Genomic DNA, 26147 nt, shown 5'->3' on the forward strand with positions numbered 1-26147 from the left:
GGAATCGGGTCACACTGAGATGCTTTTTGGACCTGATTTTGCGGAATGAACTTCTGAGGAACCTGATTCTGAGGGATAGACTGCCGAGGAGCCTGTTGTCGAGGCTTTTGAGGGCACATTGGCTGATATGGTGATTGAGGCCTTTGGTGGGCAAGCGGTAAATCATTTGTAGCCATCAATGAAGATACAAGGCTAGTTAATTTCTCTACCTCAGCTCGAAGTGTTGTTACCTCTCCACGAAGATCCTGGACTTCTTGCTCAAGCCGATCCATTTTTCCTGTTTGCACGAGTGTCTGCATATGCGAGCCGAACTTGGATGAAGACATCTAACCACTTGACTGACGGATTGACCTTTTATGGAGAAGACACAATGTAAGACACGGACTAGAAACTATGAATACAAAATGATGCATGATATGCTTATGAAAAAGATAATAATTTTTTGAAGGACTTATCAAAGCGAAATGTAAACACAATACGAATATGGTTTCATTTTAAATATTGTAAAGACGTCGCAAACGGTTCCTTTTTCAAAAGGTAAGAACGAAACCAAGGAAAAAGTACAAAAGCTAAAGCTCAGTTAAGATTTTTGAAGTTGTATCTCTTGGTGTTCATTCTTACAAGGTCCATATCCATGATGTTTACAAAAACTTGACTAAGTCCTTCAATTTTTGATGGAAAAAGTTGTTTATGAATGGATGCATGTATGCATGGTTATGCTAAAGTACATAGAATACATGATGAGGTTAAGTCCCATAATGTTGGAGTCAAGGGTAACAACGCCATTTGGTAAGGACTATGGTTTCAAATTGTACCGGTGTCACGGGTTCTACCAAGGTTCCCAAAGTCCTCGACCACTTTCGAATATTATCGGATACCGAGAAAACACCCCGGTCCAACAACGTCCGTAGGAAAGTCTCGTTTGAGTGTAGTATCGCGTGTCGACTAGTTCCGAGAAAACACCCGGTTAGCCACCGCACTACGTCCTAAAAGGCCAAGATGGGTTAAGGGTTACTAAAGGTCCTTAGCTTCAATGGAAACTTAAGAGTAATAAAGTCTAAACGTGAAAACACACGCCGACATATATCACTTCAAGCTCCTCCGCTAAGTGTGGTTATCTCACAAGTGCCAAGACACGAGTATACTCTCGGTATGCCACTATGAGTCTACCACTCCTATCTTATATTTCCCTCAAGCTCGGGTGTAGAGCTTATTTTCTCACCCCTCACGTAATAAGGTAAACATGTAAGCAAATATTTACAAAGTATAAACAAGTAATAAAGCACAAAACATAGAAAGTAAGGTGGGTTTAACCCGCGTAGGATCTAATATCCCCAGTGAAGTCGCCATTTCTGTGCTCCCTGATTTTCGGATGTCAAACCATTAATTGATTTGAATCGTCAATCTTTGAACTCTCAGTTTTTATTCATGGGAAGGGAAAAAATGAGTAAAAAACCCTTATCGAGACTTTGGATTCGGGGGTTGGTTTCGAATAGGGAAGGTGTTAAGCACCCTAAACGACTTCGGTACTCCGAAGGAACCGCTTACCTAGATTATCTTGTGCTAAATTCATTTTGCTTACTCGAAAAATTATTACCTAAAAAATCTAAGTAAAAGAATGGAGAGAGAAGAATTATGTTTTTGGTTATTTTTATTTGATTTGGAAGGACAAGTCCTCTGCCTACGTACCCTTTTTGGGAAAGGGATCAAAACCGACGTAGTTCCACTCAAAAATTTCTTTAGTGGGTTAGGTTGATTTTAAGATTTTTCGAAATGGGTTTTAAGAAGAGAAAGAGGCCTCAAGGCATGAGATAAAAGAAATGAGTGAGGTTAATTGATTTTAAATTTTGAAAATGATTGAAGTTGAATTAAAATTGATTGAGAGTTTGATTAAGAAAAATAAAGGAAAAATGTTATTAAGAAAATGATTTTTGAAGTTTTGCATATTTGACTTTTTGAGAAAATGATTTTTCTAAACTAACGGTGAAAACTAACGTAACGTCGTAAAAATTAACGGAAAGCGGTAAATAAAATGTGGTAGTGTCGGTGCTTGTGTTACCTATATTATTACATCAATTCCTAAATACAACCCTAAGGCCTTTATGCCAAAATAAAAATGCAAGAAATAAAATTACATCAATTTCCTATTTATACACACTAAGTCAATGACAAAATAAAATAATGAGAAAATTAAATGTGCATGCTATGATTCAAGACAAAAATTAAATAGTTAGTAAGCATAAGAAATATCATGGTGAATGAGACATAAGAAATAAAAAGCAAGGAATAAAGACAAGCAACAATTAAGATCATCATATAAGAAATAAATAGAAAATTTTAAAAGGAAACAAATAGGATGGGTTTTAAAAGATTAGAGAAAATTAAGATAATAAGAACAATATTTTTGGAATTTTTAAAAGCATTAAAATGTCAAAAAAAGTGTAAAAAGTATTAAAAAATGATAAAGAACAATTAATTAAAAAAAAAACAAAATTGGCTCAGCAGGATCTAATCTGGACCGTTGGATGAATCCAGAGGTCCAGATCTGAATCCCAAGATCTCATCACAGCCATAGGATCTAAGATCCAACGGTTAAACAAACAGAACACGGAAGACTGTAAACAAAGAACACGCGTGTGATCTAAACAGAATCATCCTTGACCGTTAGATTAAAGATCAATCAGTCTAGATCTGAAGATGTACAAGGTATCACCATGGATCACACATACAGGACCGTTAGATTAAAAGAGGAGGAAAGATCTAATGGTTCAGAAAGAAGGGAAAGAGGAATCAGATGGACCGGTCCGGTTCAGATGAACCAGACCGGTTCACACATGCTTATAAAAGGAGTTTTGGACCGGTTTTTTCTCATTTCCTCCTTCCTCCCTCTCTCTAAAACATTTTTAGTGAGAGAAGGTCTGCAAGTGCAGCCTTCTTCTCCGGCGAGCTGGTCCGTTTCCGGCGTGGTGGCCGCCGGCCAACAGGCGGCGCCGCCGCGCCGGAGAAACAAAACACCTCCGTTCGAAAAAATTTCTACATTTTTAAGGATCCTTTTTCGCCTAGAGTTCAAATCCGGCCTCAGAAAATTCAAAACAAACTCCTACAAGTCTAGATCTAGGAACAAAGATTCAAAGAAAAGTGAGCAAAAACACTTTGTTTACCTCACTATTCCGGTCCGGTTTGTTTGCTCCTCTCTTCTTCACAACCTCACGCGGATTCCAAGCTTGGATCTGTTCTCCCTCTTGTTCTTTGATTCAAAAAACGTGTTGCTTGCTTATCTCCGGTCCGGTTCGTTTTATGTGTATTATGTGTTGATTCGAGTTGGTTCTTCTCTATTAATGTATGGTGATGAATTTCGATTCCGAATTGTGTGGTGTTGAGATTTTATGGCCGAATTTGTGATGTTATGTGACTTGTTTTATGATGATTTTTTGTGAGAAAGTGTTTTTGTTGGTTTAGTGTTATGAAGAGTTTTGGTTCTTGGAATGGAAGAGGTTGATGTTCATGATGAGTGGCTATGAACATTCATGATGATTATTGTGTATTTTTTTTATTTTTTTTTTATCTGAAAAAGTTGAGAGAGATGAAAGATTAGGGTTTCTGATGGTGATTGCTGCAGCTGCTACAGTGAATTTTCGGACCCCTTTTCCCAATGATTGACAGTGTATTTATAGAGACAAACTAGGGTTGGCTCAGGCACAGAACTAATACCAAAAATGCCCCTGCTGAAAACTTGGAGACAAAGTTTAACAAATAAAAGATAATAATAATAATAATAATAATAATAATAATAAAATAAAAGAAAGGAGGAAAGAAAAGAGGGAAGGGTCACGTGAGTGACTCCCCTTTCTTTGTTGTTTTTTTTCTCTTTTTTTTCAAAGAAAAAAAATAAAAATGACATAATAATAAACAAAACAAAAAAATGAAAAGTAAAAATGACAAATAAATGAGTTTTAAATGGTAAAAGAAAACGAGTAAAGAATTTTAAATGGGCCAAATTTGGGGTATGACAGTGGAGATCTACATTGAGCAGGTTGTCAGATTGCATGGTGTTCCATCTAGCAATGTGTCTGATAGAGATCTGAGGTTCACATCTATGTTTTAGGAGAGTTTGCAAGCAGCTTTGGGAACTAAGTTAAGATTGAGTTCTGCTTATCATGCTAAAACGGATGGTTAATTGGAGATGGCTATTTAGTCTTTAGAAGATTTGCTAAGAGCTTGTGCTTTGGAACAAGTTGTAAGTTGGAGTGAATGTTTACCGTTCATTGAACTTACTTACAAAACAGTTTTCATTCGAGTATTGGAATGGATCCTTACGTTGTATGGAAGGAGGTGTATGACGCCGTTGTGTTGGTATGAGTCGGGAGAGAGTGCTTTGATAGGACCAAAATTTGTTCAGCAAACTATGAAAAAAGTTAAGATGATTTAGGAAAAGATGAATGCATCTCAGAGTAGGCAGAAGATTTATCATGATAAGAGGAGGAAGGATATTGAGTTTCAAGTTGGATATTGGGCGTACTTTGAAGTCTAAGAAGTTGACACCTCGTTTTGTCGATCATTGTGAGATTATAGAAAGGATTGGAGCAGTTTCTTATCGAATTGCGTTACCACCGACGTTGTCGAACCTGCATAATGTGTTTCATGTGTCTCAATTGCATAAGTATGTGTATGATTTGTCCCATGTGGTTCAAGTGAATGATTTGGAAGTAAGTGATAATTTGATCGTTGAGACTGTGTCGTTAATGCTTGAAGATCAAGAGGTTAAGCAGTTTAGAAGAAAAAAGGTTGCCTTGGTGAAGGTTGTAACGCCCTATTTCTATTAAAGCGATAAAACACGCGAATAATATAAATATTCAAGAAATAGACGCTACGTCATCATACAAAATACATGCCATGATATCAAAATACATCAACATAAAAGTTCTCCAAGTCCCGACAAGTGGGTAAATCTCCAACATGAATAAATCTGAAACAGATAATCTAGATAATCAAAACAGACACCTAGATCAGAGCCTATTCTAGACTCTACGAAACTGATACCGGAGATAGCTCCCGATATCCGACCAAGCATCAAGCAACTCACCGAAGCAACTACTTCTGCACAACGTCTACCCATCCATACAGACAGGTAGGCGGTCAAAACCACTAGGGGTAAGCATTACATCAATCATAATCAATAAAATAAATTTGAACATAAATGAATCATTTCAAGTTCTAAATAATTAACATGGATGTTCAACCTCGATAATAATTTATAAGATAAATCCAAATATCATAACCAATCACTCACATCCACAAGTATGTCAATTATTTCACATTTAGGACTCATGCAACAATATGATATGTCCCTAAACATGAGACATAAATGCATGTGGTACCATCGTCACCAACGTCTAGGCCGTCACCCCATGATGCCAACAAAATATCATAATCACCGCAATTGGATATAAAATATGTCACCATCAGTCATGAATGCATGAACATATGACTTGACAACAATGCATATGTTCACACAAACCATTCACTACATTGGATATAAAATCCGTCACCATCAGTCATGTATGTATAAACATATATCTCAACAACAGTACATATGTTCATACAAACAATTCACCACAATCTCACTAAACACTTAGCATGTATGCATTTACCAACAATCCATCATCACATGTCATATATGCACTCAACATCATCATTCAATATAAATACATGAATTTTCACATTTCAAATAAAGATGATATACAAAAATATTATGATGAACATCATATCCAACACTTAACAAGTTAATCACATAACTTTATTTAACCATCCAAAGCTATTCACCAAAGACTTATAAGTTAAACGACTTTAGAAAGTTAAATTCGACAAAGTCCGTATCAAGTGGAAAACGGCCAACAATGATAATCCCCAAAATAAAGTAACATATTCAAATTTGAAAACTCACAACTCAATCTTAATCAATCATGTAATCATGATCTTAAGCTACTTACAAACTATTAGACATTAGTTGAAAGTATAGCTTAAGTTCGTATGAGAAAACCCAAATTCACATTTTCCACACTCCCACCCGAAATTCAAGTTTAACATGATTAAGATATTTTACCAACATTACAAGTCCTACCTAAGTCTATAGAAACTGTAGGTTAAACTTGTTCCAAAAATATACAAGTTCCAACATGTAACGCCCGTTTTGATTAATTGATCATTTTAATGAGTTTTAGAATATATTTATATGATTGGTGTGATTTATGTGATTTACGTGATTTATGTGATTATGTGATGTGTGTTATTTTATTTGAGAGGTCTTATTTTATCATTTAATAGAATAAGATTTGAAAATAAAATAAACATTGAGATGATGGGTTGTTTTGAGATTTTAGAGAGTTTTGTGGGAAAAAGAGGAATAAGATAAAATAGATGATGGGAAGAGATATAAATAGGAGAAAACCTAAGTCAGAATAGTTTTCACGTACAATCACTTTTGTGAGATATAAATTGGCGTTTTGTTTATATTTAAGTCTCCTCGACCCTGTGGTTTAAAAGTTCTCCCTTTTAAAACCTTCGTGACGAAGAAACATAAATAGGGGCATCTGTCATACCCCAAATTTGGACCGTTTAAAATCTTTTTGTCCATATTTTGAAATAGTCCACATTCTCTTTTATTCGTTTTTTTTACCATTTAAAACTTGTGTTTTTTGTCTTTAATCATTTAAAAAAAAAACTTTTATTTTGCATTTAAGCCCCTGCTTGCATTTTTACAACAATTAAAATCACTTCATCTGCATTTTTATAACGCATTTTATAGTCTTTTTAGTCATAACAGTCAAGTCATTTTATAACGCATTTTATAGTGTTTTTAGTCATAACAGTCAAAGGTCTAATCGTATTTTAAAAAAAAATCACGTCTTTTTAATCATTTCAAACAAAATTTCGACAGGGAGGTTACTTTGGAGTACCTCATTTTGGTTTCCGAAAGAGACAATTTTTAATTTTATTAATTCATTTTCTCCATCTTTATTATTATCTTTGATTCTCATAATTTAATTTCCTCTTTTATTTTTTCATCATTTGATTTTAACTTTACAAGTATTTCCTTTTTTAAACTTTTTTTATTGTTCTTTTAAGTCTTTAGTTTCAGTCATGTCCAGGTGTCCAAAATCTATTGGTCCTTTAATCCAAAACCCTAGTTTTTAGCAGTATAAATAGCTGCAATTACTGCTACAGTAAGGGAGAGAGAAAAAGAGTCAGAAAAACGCGTCAGAGTCAGAAAACGGATCAGATTGGTCCCCATCACATACAAACACCTTTTCCCTTTCTCTCTCATCTAGTTACAGATCAAAACACCACAAAATGATGAACATCACATAAACGTCATGAACATTCAAGTATAATTTCCAGAATTATCAACCACCACTCAATTTTCTTTCTCGAATTCACTCACAAACATTACAATACAGATCCAAATTCTCGTTTTCATTGTATACCAACACATAATCAAGTTCCACTAACACAACAACAACAAGATTCAACACAGAATTCCAGATCGGAACCTTTAAGCACCAAACGAAATCAAAGAGGTGAAGAAGAAGAAACGGAACCGTGACGGTGCAAGGAACGGAGCCGGATTCACGAGCCAAGCAGCAAGGAGTTTTCCGTCAACAAGTTATTTTTCTCCGATCTAAACACTGAGGTAACGCTTTCTTACTTCCTCTTTTCCTCGATCTCTTCCGTTTTGTGTTCGTATTTGGTGATGAAGTAATGTTTATAAAGAGTTTTTGTTGATGAAGTTTTTTCTAGATCTAGGGTTTATGTGAACTGTTTTCAAAAATTTGAGTGTAGATTCGAATAAAGAAGAAGGAGAAGAACTAGATCCACAAAAAAAAAATTAAAAAAAGTATAGTTTAATTTTTCCGACGCGGTGGCTCCGTCGCCGGAAATCGGCCGGCCGCCGCGTCGGAGTTCTTTCCTCCTTCTTCCCCGGTCTGTTTCAAAAGAAAGAGAAGAGAGATTCTCTCTCTAAGTGTGACTTAGAGAGAGAAGGATTTTGTTTTGTGTGTGTTTTTTTGTTGAAACCACTTTATATAACCTCATCATTTTATTTTAATTCCATGTGTGTTTTTCCATCGTATTATCGTGTATGGTTAAAGCTAGGCCGTCAAATCGTAGATCTAACGGCCGATGATGCATCTTATAGGTGGTTGAGTGTTTATTTCTTTTATGTGGAATACTGCGTGCCTGCTGCTGAACCGTTAGATCGTTGATCTGACGGTCACTGTGCTTCCAGTATATCCTTCCTTTTTTCTGTTTTTTTTTTAAACCGTTGGATCTTAGATCCTATGGCTGTGATGAGATCTTGGGATTCAGATCTGGACCTCTGGATTCATCCAACGGTCCAGATTAGATCCTGCTGAGCCAATATTTTTTTATTTCTTATTTTTAATTGTCTTTATTTTTAAATACTGTTTTTACACTTTTTTGACATTTTTGTGTTTAGAAAAATTCCAAAAACATTGTTCTCACCATTTTAATTTTCTCTAATTTTAAAAATCCATCCTATTTGTTTTCTTTTCAATTTTTTTGTTTATTTCTTATATGATGATCTTAATTGTTGCTTGTCTTAATTCCTTGCTTTTTATTACTTATGTCTCATTCACCATGATATTTCTTATGTTACTAACGATTTAATTTTTGTCTTGAATCATAGCATGCACATTTAATTTTCTCATCATTTTGTTTTGTCATTGATTTAGTGTGTATATATAGGGAATTGATGTAATTTTATTTCTTGCATTTTTATTTTGGCATAAAGGCCTTAGGGTTGTATTTAGGAATTGATGTAATAATGTAGGTAACACAAGCACCGACACTTGCACCGACACTACCACAATTTATTTACCGCTTTCCGCTCGTTTTTACGACGTTACGTTAACTTTCACCGTTAATTTAGAAAAATCATTTTTCTCAAAAAAATCAAATATGCAAAACTTCAAAATCATTTTCTTAATAACTTTTTTCCTTTATTTCTTAATCAAACTTTCAATCAACCTCACTCATTTCTTTTATCTCATGCCTTGAGGCCTCTTTCTCTTCTTAAAACCATTTTCAAAAATCTTAAAATCAACCTAACCCACCAAAGAATTTTTTTAGTGGAACTACGTCGGTTTTGATCCCTTTCCCAAAAAGGGTACGTAGGCAGAGGACTTGTCCTTTCAAATCAAATAAAAATAAACAAAAACATACTCCTTCTCCCTCCATTCTTTCACTTAGATTTTTAGGTAATAATTTTTCAAGTAAGCCAAATGAATTTAGCACAAGATAATCTAGGTAAGCAGTTCCTTCGGAGTACCGAAGTCGTTTAGGGTGCTTAACACCTTCCCTATTCGAAACCAACCCCCGAATCCAAAGTCTCGATAAGGGTTTTTACTCATTTTTCCCCTTCCCACGAATAAAAATTGAGAGTTCAAAGATTGACGATTCAAATCAATCAATGGTTTGATATCCGAAAATCGGGGAGCACAGAATGTCGACTTCACTGGGGACGTTAGATCCTACGCGGGTTAAACCCTCCTTACTTTCTTTATTTTGTGCTTTATTATTTGTTTATGCTTTGTAAATATTTGCTTACATGTTTACCTTATTACGTGAGGGGTGAGAAAATAAGTCCTATACCCGGGCTTGAGTGAAATATAGGATTAGGACGGGGTAAAATCATAGTGACATACCAAGAGCATTCTTGGACCATGTTTACATGTGATAACCCTACTCGGCGGAGGCCTCACGGAAGGTAGTAGTCTTGTTAACATGAGCATTTGTGTTGACGTTATTACTTTCAATGTGAGCGTCCGGTGAAGCCGTGGACCTTAGTAACCCTTAACCCATCTTGGCTTTTTTAGGACGTAGTGCGGTGGCCAAACCAAGAGCATTCTTGACTTCGGTCGACACGCGATACTACACTCAAACTAGACTTACTTATGGATGTTATTGGACTAGGAGCGTTCCTATACACCGATATATTCGTAAGGGAAGTTGTAATTTGGGAACTTGGTAGAACCCGTGATACAGGTACAATTTGAAACCATAGTCCTTACCAAATGGCGTTGTTACCTTTGACTCCAACACTGTGGAACTTAACCTCACCATGTATTCTATGCATCATCATGCATACATGCATTCATTCATAAACTTTCTTTTCCATATATCGAAGGATTTAGACAAGTTTTTTTGTAAACATTGTAGATATGGCTACTAGAAGTATTAGGAGGTACCGGTTCGTGAGCCAGGATTTGGAAGAGTTAAGGAAATTGGGAGATTTTGTCTCTGATCCGTGGGGTTTCCAGTCTCGCCATGGAAAGTTGCTCAACATCCTTAATTTGAAGTTCGACGAGGGAGTTCTCAAGACCTTGGTCCAATTCTATAACCACCACTACCATTGCTTCATGTTCCCCGATTATCTACTCCTCCCTACCCTTGAAGAGTATGCCCATTTGGTCGGATTACCAGTGCTTGATAGAGTACCCTTCAGTGGCCTTGAGGAGGTTCCTAAGCCACTAGCCATTGCAAAGGCCCTTTGTCTCAAGATAACCGACATAACCTCTAATCTCACTACCAAAGGAAGAGAGAAAATCCCAGGTTTAACTTCCGGATTCCTAATCGGTAAAGCCAATGCTTGTATCAAAGCAAGGAGTTTCCATGCTTTCGAGTCTATATTGGCTTTGCTCATCTATGGTTTAGTGCTCTTTCCTACCTATGACGGTTTTGTAGATGCAAATGCTATCCAAATATTCCTCACAAAGAACCCCGTCCCTACTCTTCTGGTTGACACTTACCACTCCATCCATCATAGGAACGAGCAACAAGATGGACTTATTCTGTGTTGTGCACCGTTGCTATATAAGTGGTACACCTTACATTTGCCTCGATCCTACCTCACTAAGGACAAAGGTCAATATTCCGAGAAGATCATGTCCCTGGCTCCAACCGATGTAGTGTGGTACAACCCGGCTTATGACACTGGAACCATCATTGATAGTTGTGGGGAATTCAACAATGTGCCTCTCCTTGGTATACATGGAGGAATCAGCTATAATCCAATTCTTGCCAAGCGCCAGTTTGGGTATCCTCTGAAGAATAGACCACTCAGCATCCATCTAGAGAATGTGTATTACCACAACCAAAGTGATAGTAAAGATATGAGGAATCAGATTGTGAGAGCTTGGCATACCATTCACAAGAAAAACAGCAACCAATTGGGGGAAAAGTCAAGCCTCACCTATGAAACCTATACTCAGTGGGTTATTGATGAAGCTGCTCGGTATCAGATGCCTTACCCATTACCTAGATACTTACCCTCAACTACCTCGGTGTTGCCTCTACCATTACCTCCTACTACTCAAGAAAAATATAGAGAAAATATGGATGATCTGCATTGCGAGTGTAACGCTTGGAAGAAGAAGTACGAGGAAGAAGTGGCCAAAGTAAGGGAGAGAGATATGGAAATAGCACTGCAGAATCATGCACTCCTAAGGAAGGAGCAGAAAATCATAGAACTAAATGGTGTGATCCAAGAAAAAGATGCTTTGCTCAACCATGATCCAGCAAGGAAGAAGAAGCAGAGGGTTTTCCGAGGAGTTTGAAGTTTTTGCCATGCCTTCTTTTATTTGCTTTATATTTTTACTTTTATAAGTTTATCCCTTGGTTGTGTTGTTAGAAAGGGATTTATTTTGTATTTGTTTTAATTAAGTCTATCCCTTCGCTTTGTTGTTAGAAAGGGAATTATCTTGTAATCAACTTTGTTTTTTAATGAATTGTTTAGGTTGATATGTTTACAAAATTGCTTCTATAGGTCCTTCGATAAAAAAACATATATATAAAAATTGCATATTTTGGCATATAGCATATCATGCATCATATCGCATTCATAAAAAGTGTCAAAACCAAGTCTCATACTCTCCTCATTTCTGCCTCAGAGAAGCAAAGTGGCCCGGCGTATTCAGTACAAACCCACTCGCATTCACAACACTCGAGCCCATATCAAGAAGAGGATGTTAGCAGCAGAACAGGAAAACGCTCAGCTCAGAGAGGAACTGGTTAACCTCAAGGGAGAGATGGAAAGAATGGCAATTATGATGGAAACTATGATGGCTGAGAGAGAGCAAGCAGCAATCTCCAATTCAACTCCTGTTGTGGTCGTCACAGCTGTACCTGAGGGTCCCCCACAACCATCTCCGACTACTACTGCAACTATCGGCATCACCCAGCCTCTGATGACTGATTTTTCTTCTGGTAATATGGCAACTATGGGTAACTCAGGCTTCCGTCCTCTTGGCCCCCAGGGTCTCTTTTCTACTCCTCAGTATTCCATGCCTCCAGGCTACCCATGGGGCATGCCGCTTGTAGCTAATGGGGGTTTTCGTCCAAGTGCTACTGAAATGTCATTCGCTCATGGTCAACAGACTTCACCACTTTTTCAGATGGGCCAGCTATTTCCTCATGCTGCTATGACTCAAGCAGGACCCACTGTGCATGTTGAGCCACAGTAGGAAGAGCAGATCTATCATTCCGACAGTGTGATGGGGGACGACAAAGCAGTTAACTGGGAAGAGAGGTTCGGGGCTTTGGAAAAAGAGATGAGTAACATGCGTGGTAAAGAAGTAGTCGTCCAGAGTATATACGATCTTTGCTTGGTACCAGATGTGGATATACCCCCAAAATTCAAGATGCCTGTGTTTGAGAAATACCAGGGGGACTCGTGTCCACAAAATCATCTAACTATGTATATTACGAAGATGATAGCTTACAGGAACAACGTACCTTTGCTCATTCATTGCTTCCAGGACAGTTTGACCGGTCCTGCACATACTTGGTTTTGGGATTGAAGGGCATTACTACGTTTGAAAAATTGGTTGACGCTTTCATGCAACAATACAAATACAACACGTATCTGGCGCCTAGTCGCAAAGAGTTGCAGTCCTTGACCCAGAAGGACAAAGAATCATTCAAAGAGTATGCACAACGCTTCATCCAGAAGGCCTCCCAGATTCGTCCGCCCTTGGATGAAAGGGAATTATCCGAGATGTTCTATGAGACTCTGAGCCCTTGTTATTCAGAGAAAATGATTGTTTGTGCATCACAGAAATTCACCGACCTGGTAGAGACGGGGATACGTATTGAGGATTGGGCTCGTAAGGGAGCAGGTTCTTCAGGTGGTTCTGCAGGAAGTTCGTCTAATGGTAACAAGAAGTTTGGTAATGGTTACTCAAAGAGGAATGCTCAAGAAGTCGGCATGGTGGCCCATGGAGGATCTCAGCTTGTGTACCCTAATCATCCTTATGTTGCTAACATTACCCCACAAATGACCGCTCCCCAGAATCCAAATTATCAACCACCAAGACCTCAAGGACCTTCACCATACTATCCACCACTATATCAACTACCATACAACCCACAGCAATTCCCTCAACAACCATATTACCCCCAACAACCATACCAACAAAGGCCACAATACCCACCACAACAACAACCCCGTCCTCAAGCTCCCTACAATCAGCAGAATCAAAAACAACAATTTGATCCCATACCAATGACTTATGGAGCATTACTGCCTTCCTTGCTCGCGCAAAACCTGGTTCACACACTACCACCCCCTCGCATTCCAGATCCTCTCCCACGCTGGTACCGTCCTGAACTTCATTGTGTTTATCATCAAGGGGCAGCAGGTCACGATGTGGAACGTTGTTATGCCCTCAAGAAAGAGGTCCAAAAACTGCTCAATAGCAAAGAGTTAACTTTCACCGACCCTGATCATGTTGCCCAGAACAATCCTCTGCCTCCCCATGGGCCTGTTAATATGATTCAATACTGTCAGGAAGATGCCTGCATTCTCTACGCATGTGACATCAAGACCCCTTTGGTACCGATACATGTGAAAATGTGTGAAGTAACTCTCTTCAGTCACGATCACGAGGCTTGTGATGTGTGTTCCGTGGATCCTCGTGGTTGCATGCAAGTCCAAAATGATGTGCAAGGTCTCCTAGATAAAAAGGAACTTGTGGTTACAAACGAAATCAAGAGCAAAAGTGGTTGTGTTGTCACCCCGGTATTCAGAGCTAGGAGGCCGCTTGTGATAAACCCTAACAGTGCAAAGCCCGCTGGCACTCCTCTGGTAATCTGTGTCCCTAGGCATGTACCTCCTTCCTCTCAGAAAGCCGTATCTTACAAATATGAAGGCACAATTCTAGAACCCGGAAGTGAAACGACCTCATCCTCTGTTATGGACAATATTGCCGAGAGTAGTCAGATTTTGAGAAGCGGCCGCGTTCTTCCTGCTGTGGTTCAGAAAAGCACTAGTATTCCGGTCGAAGAAACAGTAAAGGAGCAGAACACAGGTAAAGGTAGAGTTGGAGAGCATCCCAAAGAGGTTGACTATGAGGGTGCTGATGAAATCTTAAAGCTGATCAAGAGGAGTGAATACAGGGTTGTGGACCAATTGTTACAAACCCCTGCAAAGATTTCCATTATGTCTCTGTTATCAAGCTCTGGTGCTCATCGAGATGCCCTGAAGAAAGTACTAGACCAGGCTTTTGTGGATTATGATGTGACTTTGGGCCAGTTTGAAAGTATTGTGGGGAATGTGACCGCATGTAACAGTCTGAGTTTCAGTGATGAAGACCTCCCAGCGGAGGGGAAGAAGCACAATCAGGCATTACTCATCTCTGTACTTTGCAGAACAGACTCCTTATCCAATGTTCTGATAGACACCGGCTCTGCTCTTAATGTGATGCCCAAATCAACCCTTGACCAATTGACATATTCCGAGGCTCTCTTGAGGCCCAGTAAGGTGACGGTGAGGGCATTTGATGGGACCAGAAGATCAGTATATGGTGAGATAGATTTGCCCATCTCAGTCGGCCCACATGAGTTTCAGGTTACTTTTCAAGTCATGGAGATCCAGGCTTCTTTCAGCTGTTTGCTTGGCAGACCATGGATTCATGACGCTGGGGCAGTGACATCCACTCTCCACCAGAAGCTGAAGTTTGTAAGCCATGGAAAGCTCATTACTGTGAGTGGTGAGTCAACCTTTTTGATCAGCAATTTGTCTGCTTTCTCTGTTATTGGTGGTAGTAGTTCAGATGGGTCATCATTCCAAGGGTTCTCTGCTGAAGGAAGTGTAGGTAAGATTGAGACTTGTATGACTTCGTTGAAGGACGCCTAGAGGGTAATCCAGGAAGGCAAAACTGAAGGTTGGGGTCAGCTAGTGGAGTTACCAGAGAACAAGCGCAAGGAAGGGATTAGTTTTCTTAACAGAAGGTCTGGGATGTTTGACCCTACCGAAGGCTCTTTCCGCAGTGCTGGATTCATCCACGATTCGCCAAAGATCAATGCAATTACCGATGATGCGCCTGGAGGAGTGGCACCTGTCTTTGTAACACCTGGAGGAGCATGCTGCAACTGGATTGCTGTGGACATTCCTTCTGTGATACCCCGTTCTAAGTAATATGTTTGTATTGTCTTTTGTTTCTTTTTTACTTTTAAGAAAACTCCTTTCGTTCTACCCAAGACGAAAGTGAAATCATGTAGGGCTTCGTCTTTGCTTACAGTACTTTTATTATGAATGAAAATCGTCGTTTCTGTCACGGTCTTTATTTTTATTTATTCTTTGCATTTTCTGGAAAAAATGGTAATAGAAAAATCCAAAAAAAATTGTTCTCTTTTTTCTTTTAAATTTCAAAATCAAAGGTCTGCATCTACTCATTAAAATCAATCATGAATCATGTGCAGACTGGACATAAGCGAGCCCGTTGAACACAGTAACCCCATGCTTCCTCCCAACTTTGAGGTCCCGGTTTACGAGGCTATAGTAGAGGAGGATGAGGAGATTCCTGATGAGATCAGATGGATGTTGGAACAAGAAAGAAAGACAATTCAACCTCATCAAGAAGAGATAGAAATCATCAATCTGGGTACTGAGGAAGACAAAAAAGAGATCAAGATTGGGGCATTGTTGGAGGTATCTGTCAAGAAGAGGATAATTGAGCTTCTCAGAGAGTATAATGAAATATTTGCATGGTCATACAAGGACATGCCGGGTCTAGATCCTGATGTTGTGGAACACAGACTGCCTTTGAAGTCTGACTGTCCTCCAGTAAAGCAGAAATTGAGAAGATCTCATCCCGATATGGCCCTCAAAATCAAAGAGGAAGTGCGAAAGCATATTGATGCAGGTTTCCTAGTCACATCAGAGTATCCTCAATGGTTGGCCAACATAGTGCCCGTTCCAAAGAAAGATGGCAAAGTCAGAATGTGTGTTGATTATCGGGACTTGAACAAGGCTAGTCCAAAGGATAATTTCCCTTTACCTCACATTGATGTATTGGTTGATAACACCGCTAAGTGCAAGGTTTTCTCCTTCATGGACTGTTTCTCCGGCTACAATCAGATCAGGATGGCTCCTGAGGATAGAGAAAAGACGTCTTTCATCACGCCCTGGGTGATTTCTGCTATGTGGTGATGCCATTTGGGTTGATAAATGCTGGTGCCACTTACCAAAGGGGCATGACCAAAATCTTTCATGATATGATTCACAAAGAAATCGAGGTCTACGTAGATGATATGATTGTTAAGTCTGGCACAGAAGAAGAACATGTTGAGTATTTGTTGAAGATGTTTCAACGGTTGAGAAAGTACAAGCTCCGGTTGAATCCTAACAAATGTACTTTCGATGTCAGATCTGGTAAACTCCTAGGCTTTATCGTTAGTCAAAAGGGTATTGAAGTTGATCCCGACAAGGTCAGAGCCATCAGAGAAATGCCTGTTCCAAAGACAGAGAAGCAAGTCAGAGGTTTTCTTGGTAGACTTAATTATATCTCCAGATTTATCTCTCACATGACTGCCACATGTGGACCAATTTTCAAGTTACTCCGCAAGGATCAAGGGGTGAAGTGGAATGTTGATTGTCAGAAGGCTTTTGATCAAATCAAAGAATATCTGTTAGAACCTCCAATTCTTGTTCCTCCAGTTGATGGAAGACCTTTGATCATGTATTTAACAGTATTGGGAGATTCCATGGGCTGTGTGTTAGGTTAACAAGATGAAACCGGAAAGAAAGAGCATGTTATCTACTATTTGAGTAAGAAGTTCACTGATTGTGAGTCCCGATATTCTGTACTTGAGAAAACTTGTTGTGCTTTAGCCTGGGCTGCCAAGCATCTCCGTCATTATATGATTAATCATACAACTTGGTTGATATCCAAGATGGATCCAATCAAGTACATATTTGAGAAGCCAGTGTTAACTGGAAGGATCGCTCGATGGCAGATGTTATTGTCCGAGTATGATATTGTGTATCGCACCCAGAAAGCAATCAAAGGCAGCATCTTGGCAGACCATTTGGCCCATCAACCAATTGAAGACTATCAACCAATCAAGTTTGACTTCCCAGATGAAGAGATCATGTATTTAAAAGCGAAAGATTGTGATGAACCGGTGTTCGGTGAAGGTCCTGATCCAGAATCCGAATGGGGTCTGATATTTGATGGGGCCGTTAATGTCTATGGTAGTGGAATTGGTGCAGTCCTCATTACCCCTAAGGGTACTCACATCCCTTTTACTGCAAGGATACGATTTGATTGTACAAACAACATCGCTGAATATGAAGCTTGCATCATGGGTATCGAAGAAGCCATCGATTTGAGGATTAAGAAAATTGTCATCTATGGAGATTCAGCTCTCGTGATTAACCAGATCAAAGGAGAATGGGAAACTCGTCATCCTGGATTGATCCCCTACAGAGATTATGCAAGACGATTGCTGACTTTCTTCAACAAAGTAGAGCTACACCATGTGCCCCATCATGAGAATCAAATGGCGGATGCTTTAGCTACTTTATCCTCAATGATCAAAGTGAATGGTCATAATACTGTACCAGTAATCAATGTTCAATTCCTCGACCGACCCGCTTATGTGTTTGCGGCCAAAGCAGTTGATGATGACAAGCCATGGTATCATGATATCCAAGTCTTCCTTCAAACTCAAAAATACCCGCCTGGGGCATCCAACAAAGATAAGAAGACCTTGAGAAAGTTGTCAAGCCGATTCTTCCTTAACGAAGACGTATTGTATAAGAGAAACTTTGATGGGGTCCTGCTCAGATGTGTGAATAAGCATGAAGCAGGAGAGTTGATGCATGAGATACATGAAGGCTCTTTCAGAACTCACTCATGTGGGCATGCCATGGCAAAGAAGATATTGAGGGCTGGGTATTACTGGATAACAATGCATGCTGATTGCTACAATCATGCCAAGAGATGCCACAAATGTCAAATCTATGCTGACAAGATTCATATACCACCATCTATGCTCAATGTTATCTCTTCCCCGTGGCCCTTCTCTATGTGGGGCATTGACATGATTGGTCGGATTGAACCAAAAGCTTCCAATGGGCATCGCTTCATATTAGTGGCTATCGATTATTTCACCAAGTGGGTTGAAGCAGCATCTTACGCCAATGTGACCAAGCAGGTAGTGGTCAGATTTATCAAGAACAACATCATCAGCTGTTACGGTGTTCCCAACAGAATCATCACAGACAATGGCACAAATTTGAATAACAACATGATGAAAGAGTTGTGCGATGACTTCAAGATTCAACATCACAATTCTTCTCCTTACAGACCACAGATGAATGGGGCAGTTGAAGCTGCAAACAAGAACATCAAGAAGATCATACAGAAGATGGTAGTTACTTACAAGGACTGGCATGAAATGTTACCCTACGCTTTGTATGGATATCGTACCTCAGTGCGAACCTCGACAGGGGCAACCCCTTTCTCTTTGGTATATGGTATGGAGGTTGTACTACCTGTAGAGGTTGAGATTCCTTCTTTAAGAGTCTTGATGGAAGCTGAATTGTCTGAAGCTGAATGGTGCCAGAGCAGGTACGACCAGTTGAATTTGATTGAGGAAAAACGCCTGGCCGCTTTGTGTCATGGACAACTATATCAGTCAAGGATGAAACAAGCATTCGATAAAAGAGTTCATCCCCGTGAATTCAAGGAAGGAGATCTTGTGGTCAAATGTATCAAATCCTTTCAACCAGATCCTAGGGGAAAATGGACGCCAAACTACGAAGGTCCCTACGTGGTGAAGAGAGCTTTCTCTAGTGGTGCTTTAATTCTTACAAATATGGATGGAGAGGAGTTACCTCGTCCTGTGAATTCTGATGCAGTCAAGAAATACTTTGTCTAAATATATATAAAAGAACAGCTCGGTAGGTCGAAAACCTGAAAGGGCGGCTTAAACCAAAAATGAGCGTCTCGGTGGATCGAAAACCCGAAAGGGCGGTCCAGGCAAAAATTAGAAAGAAAAAAAAATTATTAAAAATTATTATCCTGATAGATCGAAAACCCGCAAGGGCGACCTATGCAAAAATTAAGGATCAAGACAAGTAACTGCATCAGATGAAGCATCACTCGCCCGAGACACCTTGACTGTCAGAAGTTCTCTAATATTGAAGCATCCAAACTGTGGAATTCAAAGTTGTTAAGAAGTATAGCAGTTATTGTGTTCAATGTACCTGTCCCATATAATTTCCATATTCCAACTCTTTGTAATCTGTGGTGCCATGCCTTTGGCCGGTTACCATTTCTATTAAATCAATTTGAGCCTGTGCCTCTTTGTTGGAATTCTTGTTTATTCTATGTGCAAAAAAATCTTTCTTCCATTTTTAGTATTAGTACTTGAAGTAAAGACTTTGAAAACCTTTCTAAAGGTTTTTCGTATTTCTTTAAAAAAAAAAAAAATGACAAACATATTATCTTTAAAAAAACATGTATCATATAAGTATGTGTCAACAGTTGGTCCGAAACAAGCAGGTTCAACAAAGAAGAAATAGTCATTGCAAAAAAAAAATAAAAAAAAATAAAAAAAAAGAGAGAAAAGAGCTCGGTAGGTCGAAAACCCGAGAGGGCAGCCGAAACCAAAAAAAGAGCGCCCTGGTGGATCAAAAACCCGAAAGGGCGGTCCAGGTAAAAATTAGGGGCATACAAAAAGAGAAAAAGAAAATGTCTCCCTGGTGGATCGAAAATCCGAAAGGACGATCCAGGCAAAAGTTAGGGATTTCAAAAAAAATATATACAAAAGGCAATGACTATTCAAGCATGAAAATACGGTGTTGCATTGGTGAAATGGCGACTTCTACCCCAATTTGTGAGGACTTACTCCAGCAGTATGTTTAAGGGCTGTACCCAAACAATGTTTGATTCATCCCCCGTGACTTTATCCCCAATGAAGGTTTCGAGTGTTCGTACAGTGACGCTGGGCCATTCTCCTTGTAGACCTGCCCAGTCCCGTCTCAACAATCTTACCATTATACCGTCATATGAGTTTCATACATATTCATTCATTCATGCATACATAGCACGCATATAAATATCATCCATACATAGTTGCATTTTTACCCAATGGCTTATTTCAATATCCTCAGATATCACCCCCAGTGTGTCTAACTCCAAAATGTCATCAAATCAAACATGTTCCAAAGTGGCAGGTCTCACCAGTAATCAGTCCATACAATTCCCCTTTGTCTTCAAACAAATTCTTTTTCCCCTCAGCTTTACCCTTATCAAGTTATTCCCCACTGATATCAAGCTTTATAATGTCTTCATGATTACTGTGTGTTCACTATCCCACAATGTTAGCAAACTCTGTCGGTCCGTTTTGTCTTTACTTTAGCCACTCGTCGGCAAATCATGTCTTTATTTTCGCCACTCGTCGACAATCATGTCTTTACTTTCGCCACTCGTCGGCAAATCATGTCTTTATTTTCGCCACTCGTCGGCCAATCATGTCTTTATTTTCGCCACTCGTCGGCCAATCATGTCTTTACTTTCGCCACTCGTCGGCAAATCATGTCTTTACTTTCGCCACTCGTCGGCAAATCATGTCTTTATTTTCGCCACTCGTCGGCAAATCATGTCTTTATTTTCGCCACTCGTCGGCCAATCATGTCTTTACTTTCGCCACTCGTCGGCAAATCATGTCTTTACTTTCGCCACTCGTCGGCCAATCATGTCTTTACTTTCGCCACTCGTCGGCAAATCATGTCTTTACTTTCGCCACTCGTCGGCAAATCATGTCTTTACTTTTGCCACTCGTTGGCCAATCATGTTTTTACTTTCACCATCGTCTAAACCATGTCCTTACCTTTTACAATGGAAACAATGTTAACAAACATTATCATTCATACTCCAGTCGTTTCAAGCTATCTCACAACAATCATAAGCATTATCTATCATTTCCTTCCCTAGTGATACCTATCCATTTATCCCCCTGTCAGTCTTTATGCATCATCTGTACATTCATGCTTGCATCATGTTCGGTCATATCATCACCTTCATTAGCATCGCATCTCTGGTATTTCAAACGGTCCAAAATTGGCGTTTTGTTTATATTTAAGTCTCCTCGACCCTGTGGTTTAAAAGTTCTCCCTTTTAAAACCTTCGTGACGAAGAAACTTAAATAGGGGCATCTGTCATACTCCAAATTTGGACCGTTTAAAATCTTTTTGTCCATATTTTGAAATAGTCCACATTCTCTTTTATTCGTATTTTTTACCATTTAAAACTTGTGTTTTTTGTCTTTAATCATTTAAAAAAAAAAACTTTTATTTTGCATTTAAGCCCCTGCTTGCATTTTTACAACAATTAAAATCACTTCATCTGCATTTTTATAACACATTTTATAGTCTTTTTAGTCATAACAGTCAAGTCATTTTATAACGCATTTTATAGTGTTTTTAGTCATAACAGTCAAAGGTCTAATCGTATTTTAAAAAAAAATCGCGTCTTTTTAATCATTTCAAACAAAATTTCGACAGGGAGGTTACTTTGGAGTACCTCATTTTGGTTTCCGAAAGAGACAATTTTTAATTTTATTAATTCATTTTCTCCATCTTTATTATTATCTTTGATTCTCATAATTTAATTTCCTCTTTTATTTTTTCATCATTTGATTTTAACTTTACAAGTATTTCCTTTTTTAAACTTTTTTTATTGTTCTTTTAAGTCTTTAGTTTCAGTCATGTCCAGGTGTCCAAAATCTATTGGTCCTTTAATCCAAAACCCTAGTTTTTAGCAGTATAAATAGCTGCAATTACTGCTACAGTAAGGGAGAGAGAAAAAGAGTCAGAAAAACGCGTCAGAGTCAGAAAACGGGTCAGATTGGTCCCCATCACATACAAACACTTTTTCCCTTTCTCTCTCATCTAGTTACAGATCAAAACACCACAAAATGATGAACATCACATAAACGTCAGGAACATTCAAGTATAATTTCCAGAATTGATGTAATAATGTAGGTAACACAAGCACCGACACTACCACAATTTATTTACCGCTTTCCGCTCGTTTTTACGACGTTACGTTAACTTTCACCGTTAATTTAGAAAAATCATTTTTCTCAAAAAAATCAAATATGCAAAACTTCAAAATCATTTTCTTAATAACTTTTTTCCTTTATTTCTTAATCAAACTTTCAATCAACCTCACTCATTTCTTTTATCTCATGCCTTGAGGCCTCTTTCTCTTCTTAAAACCATTTTCAAAAATCTTAAAATCAACCTAACCCACCAAAGAATTTTTTTAGTGGAACTACGTCGGTTTTGATCCCTTTCCCAAAAAGGGTACGTAGGCAGAGGACTTGTCCTTTCAAATCAAATAAAAATAACCAAAAACATACTCCTTCTCCCTCCATTCTTTCACTTAGATTTTTAGGTAATAATTTTTCAAGTAAGCCAAATGAATTTAGCACAAGATAATCTAGGTAAGCGGTTCCTTCGGAGTACCGAAGTCGTTTAGGGTGCTTAACACCTTCCCTATTCGAAACCAACCCCCGAATCCAAAGTCTCGATAAGGGTTTTTACTCATTTTTCCCCTTCCCACGAATAAAAATTGAGAGTTCAAAGATTGACGATTCAAATCAATCAATGGTTTGATATCCGAAAATCGGGGAGCACAACTTTTGTGAGAAAAAGGGAGAACAAGAGGAGAGAAGACCAAAGAGAAGCTGCTGATCGATTTTGATCAAGGTAAGGGTGAGACTAACATTCAATTCTCTTAAGCTGATAATTCTGATGATTAGATTTAACATGTGTAGGTTAGTTTTGAAAGTTGGAAATTAGGGTTAAGATTGATAATTGATGATTAGATGGTGAGAAACTTCTAAATTGATGTAGAAAGTGTTTACAGACCTTGGATAATCCATGGGGTGATGTTTAGAATCAATTTTAAGCTTTGAACCATGAGATTAGGAGGATTTTCGTAAAAATCTGCATTCTACCCGAGCCTGTATTCATCGCTCGCCTCGCGGGGGATGATCTTCATCACTCGCCTCGCAAGCAAGTTCCATTCGCCTCGTGAGTTGCATGTTTCAGCTCGCCATAGCGAGTTGACCAGTGAGTCAACCTTGATTTTGAGAATTAATTCCTTTGGTCGAACTTTAGAGGATTTTGAGTGCCTAAATATTTATAAGAATGATTAGTTAAGTTTTTAGATTGAAGATTGAACATGGGGAAGTTAAAAATGGGATTTTTGGGTGAAAAATGTCAAATTCCCGAAAGCACCCAGTTTCTTGTTCGCCAAGGCGAGCAGCTTAGTCGCCAAGGTGAATGCCAATTTTTCTGAACTCGCCATAGCGAGTAGAGGCCCTCACCTCGCGAGCTCCTGAGAGACAGACTACCTTGTTTAGGTTGTTGTGGCCTTTGTCGCACGAGTCGTTACGAGTTGATCCTTGGGGTAGGAAATAAAGTTGTTATATTACTGCTGTTGTTCAGTATGCCTGACTAAGATGATTTAATGTTGTCAATAATGTGATATGATTGTATATGCATTATGTGAATTATTTATGATGTTTTAAGATGTTGATTATCGTTTGAAATTGTTATATCTTGAGATTGCTTGTGTGCTGCCATGTTGTTGTATATTATTGAATTAAGCTGCATGAGTCGGTCTATGATGTATGAAGTTGTTCCAAATTATTGGATTTATATAAGAGGTCGATGTTTTTAAGATGTAAGTTGTTGAGTCCATGCATACACATTCATGTTGGGGGCTTGATGCCCTAGAGCCTTTGCTCAACACGTTGGGGGTTTGATGCCCTGGAGCCTTTGCTCAATTATGTTGAGGGCTTAATGCCCTGGAAGTATATTAATACTTAAATACGTTGAGGGCTTGATGCCCTGGATTGGTACCACATGCATATTAAGAAGATAAGTTGCATAGTCAAGTTGAAGTTGCATTGTCGAGTCGAGTTGTCAAGTTGAAGAGTTGTGTCTATGAGTTATTAAGTTGCTATGTTAATGAAGAATTATTATTTATAATATGATACTGTTGTTTATGTTGTTAAATATAATTGATGAATTATATGCTTAATATTACTGTTTGTGAAATCTCACCCCCTTCTGCTTGGAAATGTTGCTCTTCGTATGAGTAACTTGCAGGTGATCGAGAATAAGTTGTTGTAGTTGCTGTCGTGAGTGGTTTCCTTCTCACGTGTGTCTTTAGGTGCTCTGATACGTAACGGGATAGGACTTTGTTGCATGTCTTTCTATTCCTTACGTATTACTTATGATTTTACATGACTATGTTTTAGATTGGATTTTTATGAGATGTTATGATGAGGTTTTTGTGCCAAAGACTATTTTAGTTGTTGAATAAATTCCGTTGCGAAATTTGGAATATTATGTTGATTGAACTTTGAAGGAAAATTAGTTAATTATTCCATTTATGATTTTTAAGAAGTGTGACATTCCGTTTTGTGTGGATTACTCTGATTATTTAAACGAAATTTTTATGTTGGGAAAACGGGGTGTTACAATTGGTATCAGAGCAGGTTGGTCCGTCCGGTCAAGTAGATGAGTCGTGTCTTGTTGAGTAACAGTTGTAATATTGTCTTATGTTGTTTCGATTGTTGTTTGTTGTGTAGTGAACTAAGAATGGCTGGAAGAAACGACGTTGCAATTGCTGTTGCACTAGAAGTTGTGGCTCAAGCTGTGGGGCATCAGCCTAATGCTAATGCTGGTGCTAATGCTGAGGTGAGGATGTTGGAGACTTTTCTGAGGAATCATCCTCCTACTTTCAAGGGAAGATATGACCCTGATGGAGCTCAGACGTGGCTCAAAGAGATTGAGAGAGTGTTCCGGGTTAATGAGTGTACTGAGGTTCAGAAGGTGCGTTTTGGTACGCACATGCTAGCTGAGGAAGCTGATGATTGGTGGATTACCCTTCTACCTGTCCTAGAGTAAGATGGTGCTGTTGTTACTTGGGCTGTGTTTATGAGAGAGTTCCTAGACAGATACTTTCCGGAAGATGTTCGCGAGAAGAAAGAGATTGAGTTCCTTGAGCTGAAGCAAGGAAACATGTCAGTGACTGAGTATGCTACCAAGTTTGTGGAGTTGACAAAGTTTTATCCGCACTATACTGTCGAGACTACTGAATTTTCTAAGTGTATTAAATTTGACAATGGCTTGCGTGCTGAGATCAAGCGGGCAATTGGTTACCAGAAGATCCGTAACTTTTCCAACCAGGTGAGCAGTTGCAGGATTTATGAGGAGGATACTAAGGCTCATTACAAGATTGTGAATGAGCGGAAAGTCAAAGGTCAGCAGAGTCGTCCAAAGCCTTACAGTGCTCCTGCTAATAAGGGCAAACAGAGAATGGTTGATGAGAGGCGGCCTAGGAAGAAAGATGCTTCGGTTGATATTGTCTGCTATACTTGTGGTGAGAAAGGCCACAAAAGTAATGCTTGTCCTGGGGATGTGAAACGGTGCTTTCGTTGTGGCAAGAAGGGACATACACTTGCTGAGTGTAAACATGATGATATTGTGTGCTTTAATTGCAATGAGGAAGGACATATTGGGTCGCAATGCAAGAAGCCTAAGAAGGCGCAGACTACTGAGAGAGTGTTTGCTTGACTGGTACTTAGACAGAGAACGAGGATCGTTTGATCAGAGGTACTTGTTATTTTGATAGTACACCTTTAGCTGCTATTATTGATACTGGTGCTACACATTGTTTTATTGCTATTGATTGTGCTTCTAAGTTGGGTCTTGCTATGTCAAATATGAATGGAGAGATGGTTGTCGAAACTCCAGCTAA

General features: G+C 38.8%; 1 protein-coding gene across 1 annotated transcript; it reads left to right on the plus strand.

Annotated features, from left to right (window-relative positions):
• Nucleotides 1-12569: 12569 nt before the first annotated feature.
• Nucleotides 12570-17082, plus strand: LOC112417368 (uncharacterized). The gene is made up of 5 exons (XM_039829068.1): nt 12570-12683; nt 12800-15166; nt 15224-15489; nt 15778-16467; nt 16725-17082. The coding sequence occupies exons 1-5, from the start codon at nt 12570-12572 to the stop codon at nt 17080-17082; spliced, it is 3795 nt and encodes a 1264-aa protein (XP_039685002.1).
• The last annotated feature ends 9065 nt before the right edge of the window (nt 17083-26147 follow it).

The sequence above is a fragment of the Medicago truncatula genome, chromosome 8 (assembly GCF_003473485.1).
Source record: "Medicago truncatula cultivar Jemalong A17 chromosome 8, MtrunA17r5.0-ANR, whole genome shotgun sequence".
Lineage (NCBI taxonomy): Eukaryota > Viridiplantae > Streptophyta > Magnoliopsida > Fabales > Fabaceae > Medicago > Medicago truncatula.

Excerpts from the sequence above, each read along its gene's own strand:
- LOC112417368 (XM_039829068.1), top strand. The coding sequence starts at position 12,570 with ATGGGGGACGACAAAGCAGTTAACTGGGAAGAGAGGTTCGGGGCTTTG. Across the intron at positions 12,684-12,799 it reads GTATATACGATCTTTGCTTG|GAACAACGTACCTTTGCTCA; the intron begins GTACCAGATGTG and ends GATAGCTTACAG. Across the intron at positions 15,167-15,223 it reads GGTTCTCTGCTGAAGGAAGT|GAAGGCAAAACTGAAGGTTG; the intron begins GTAGGTAAGATT and ends AGGGTAATCCAG.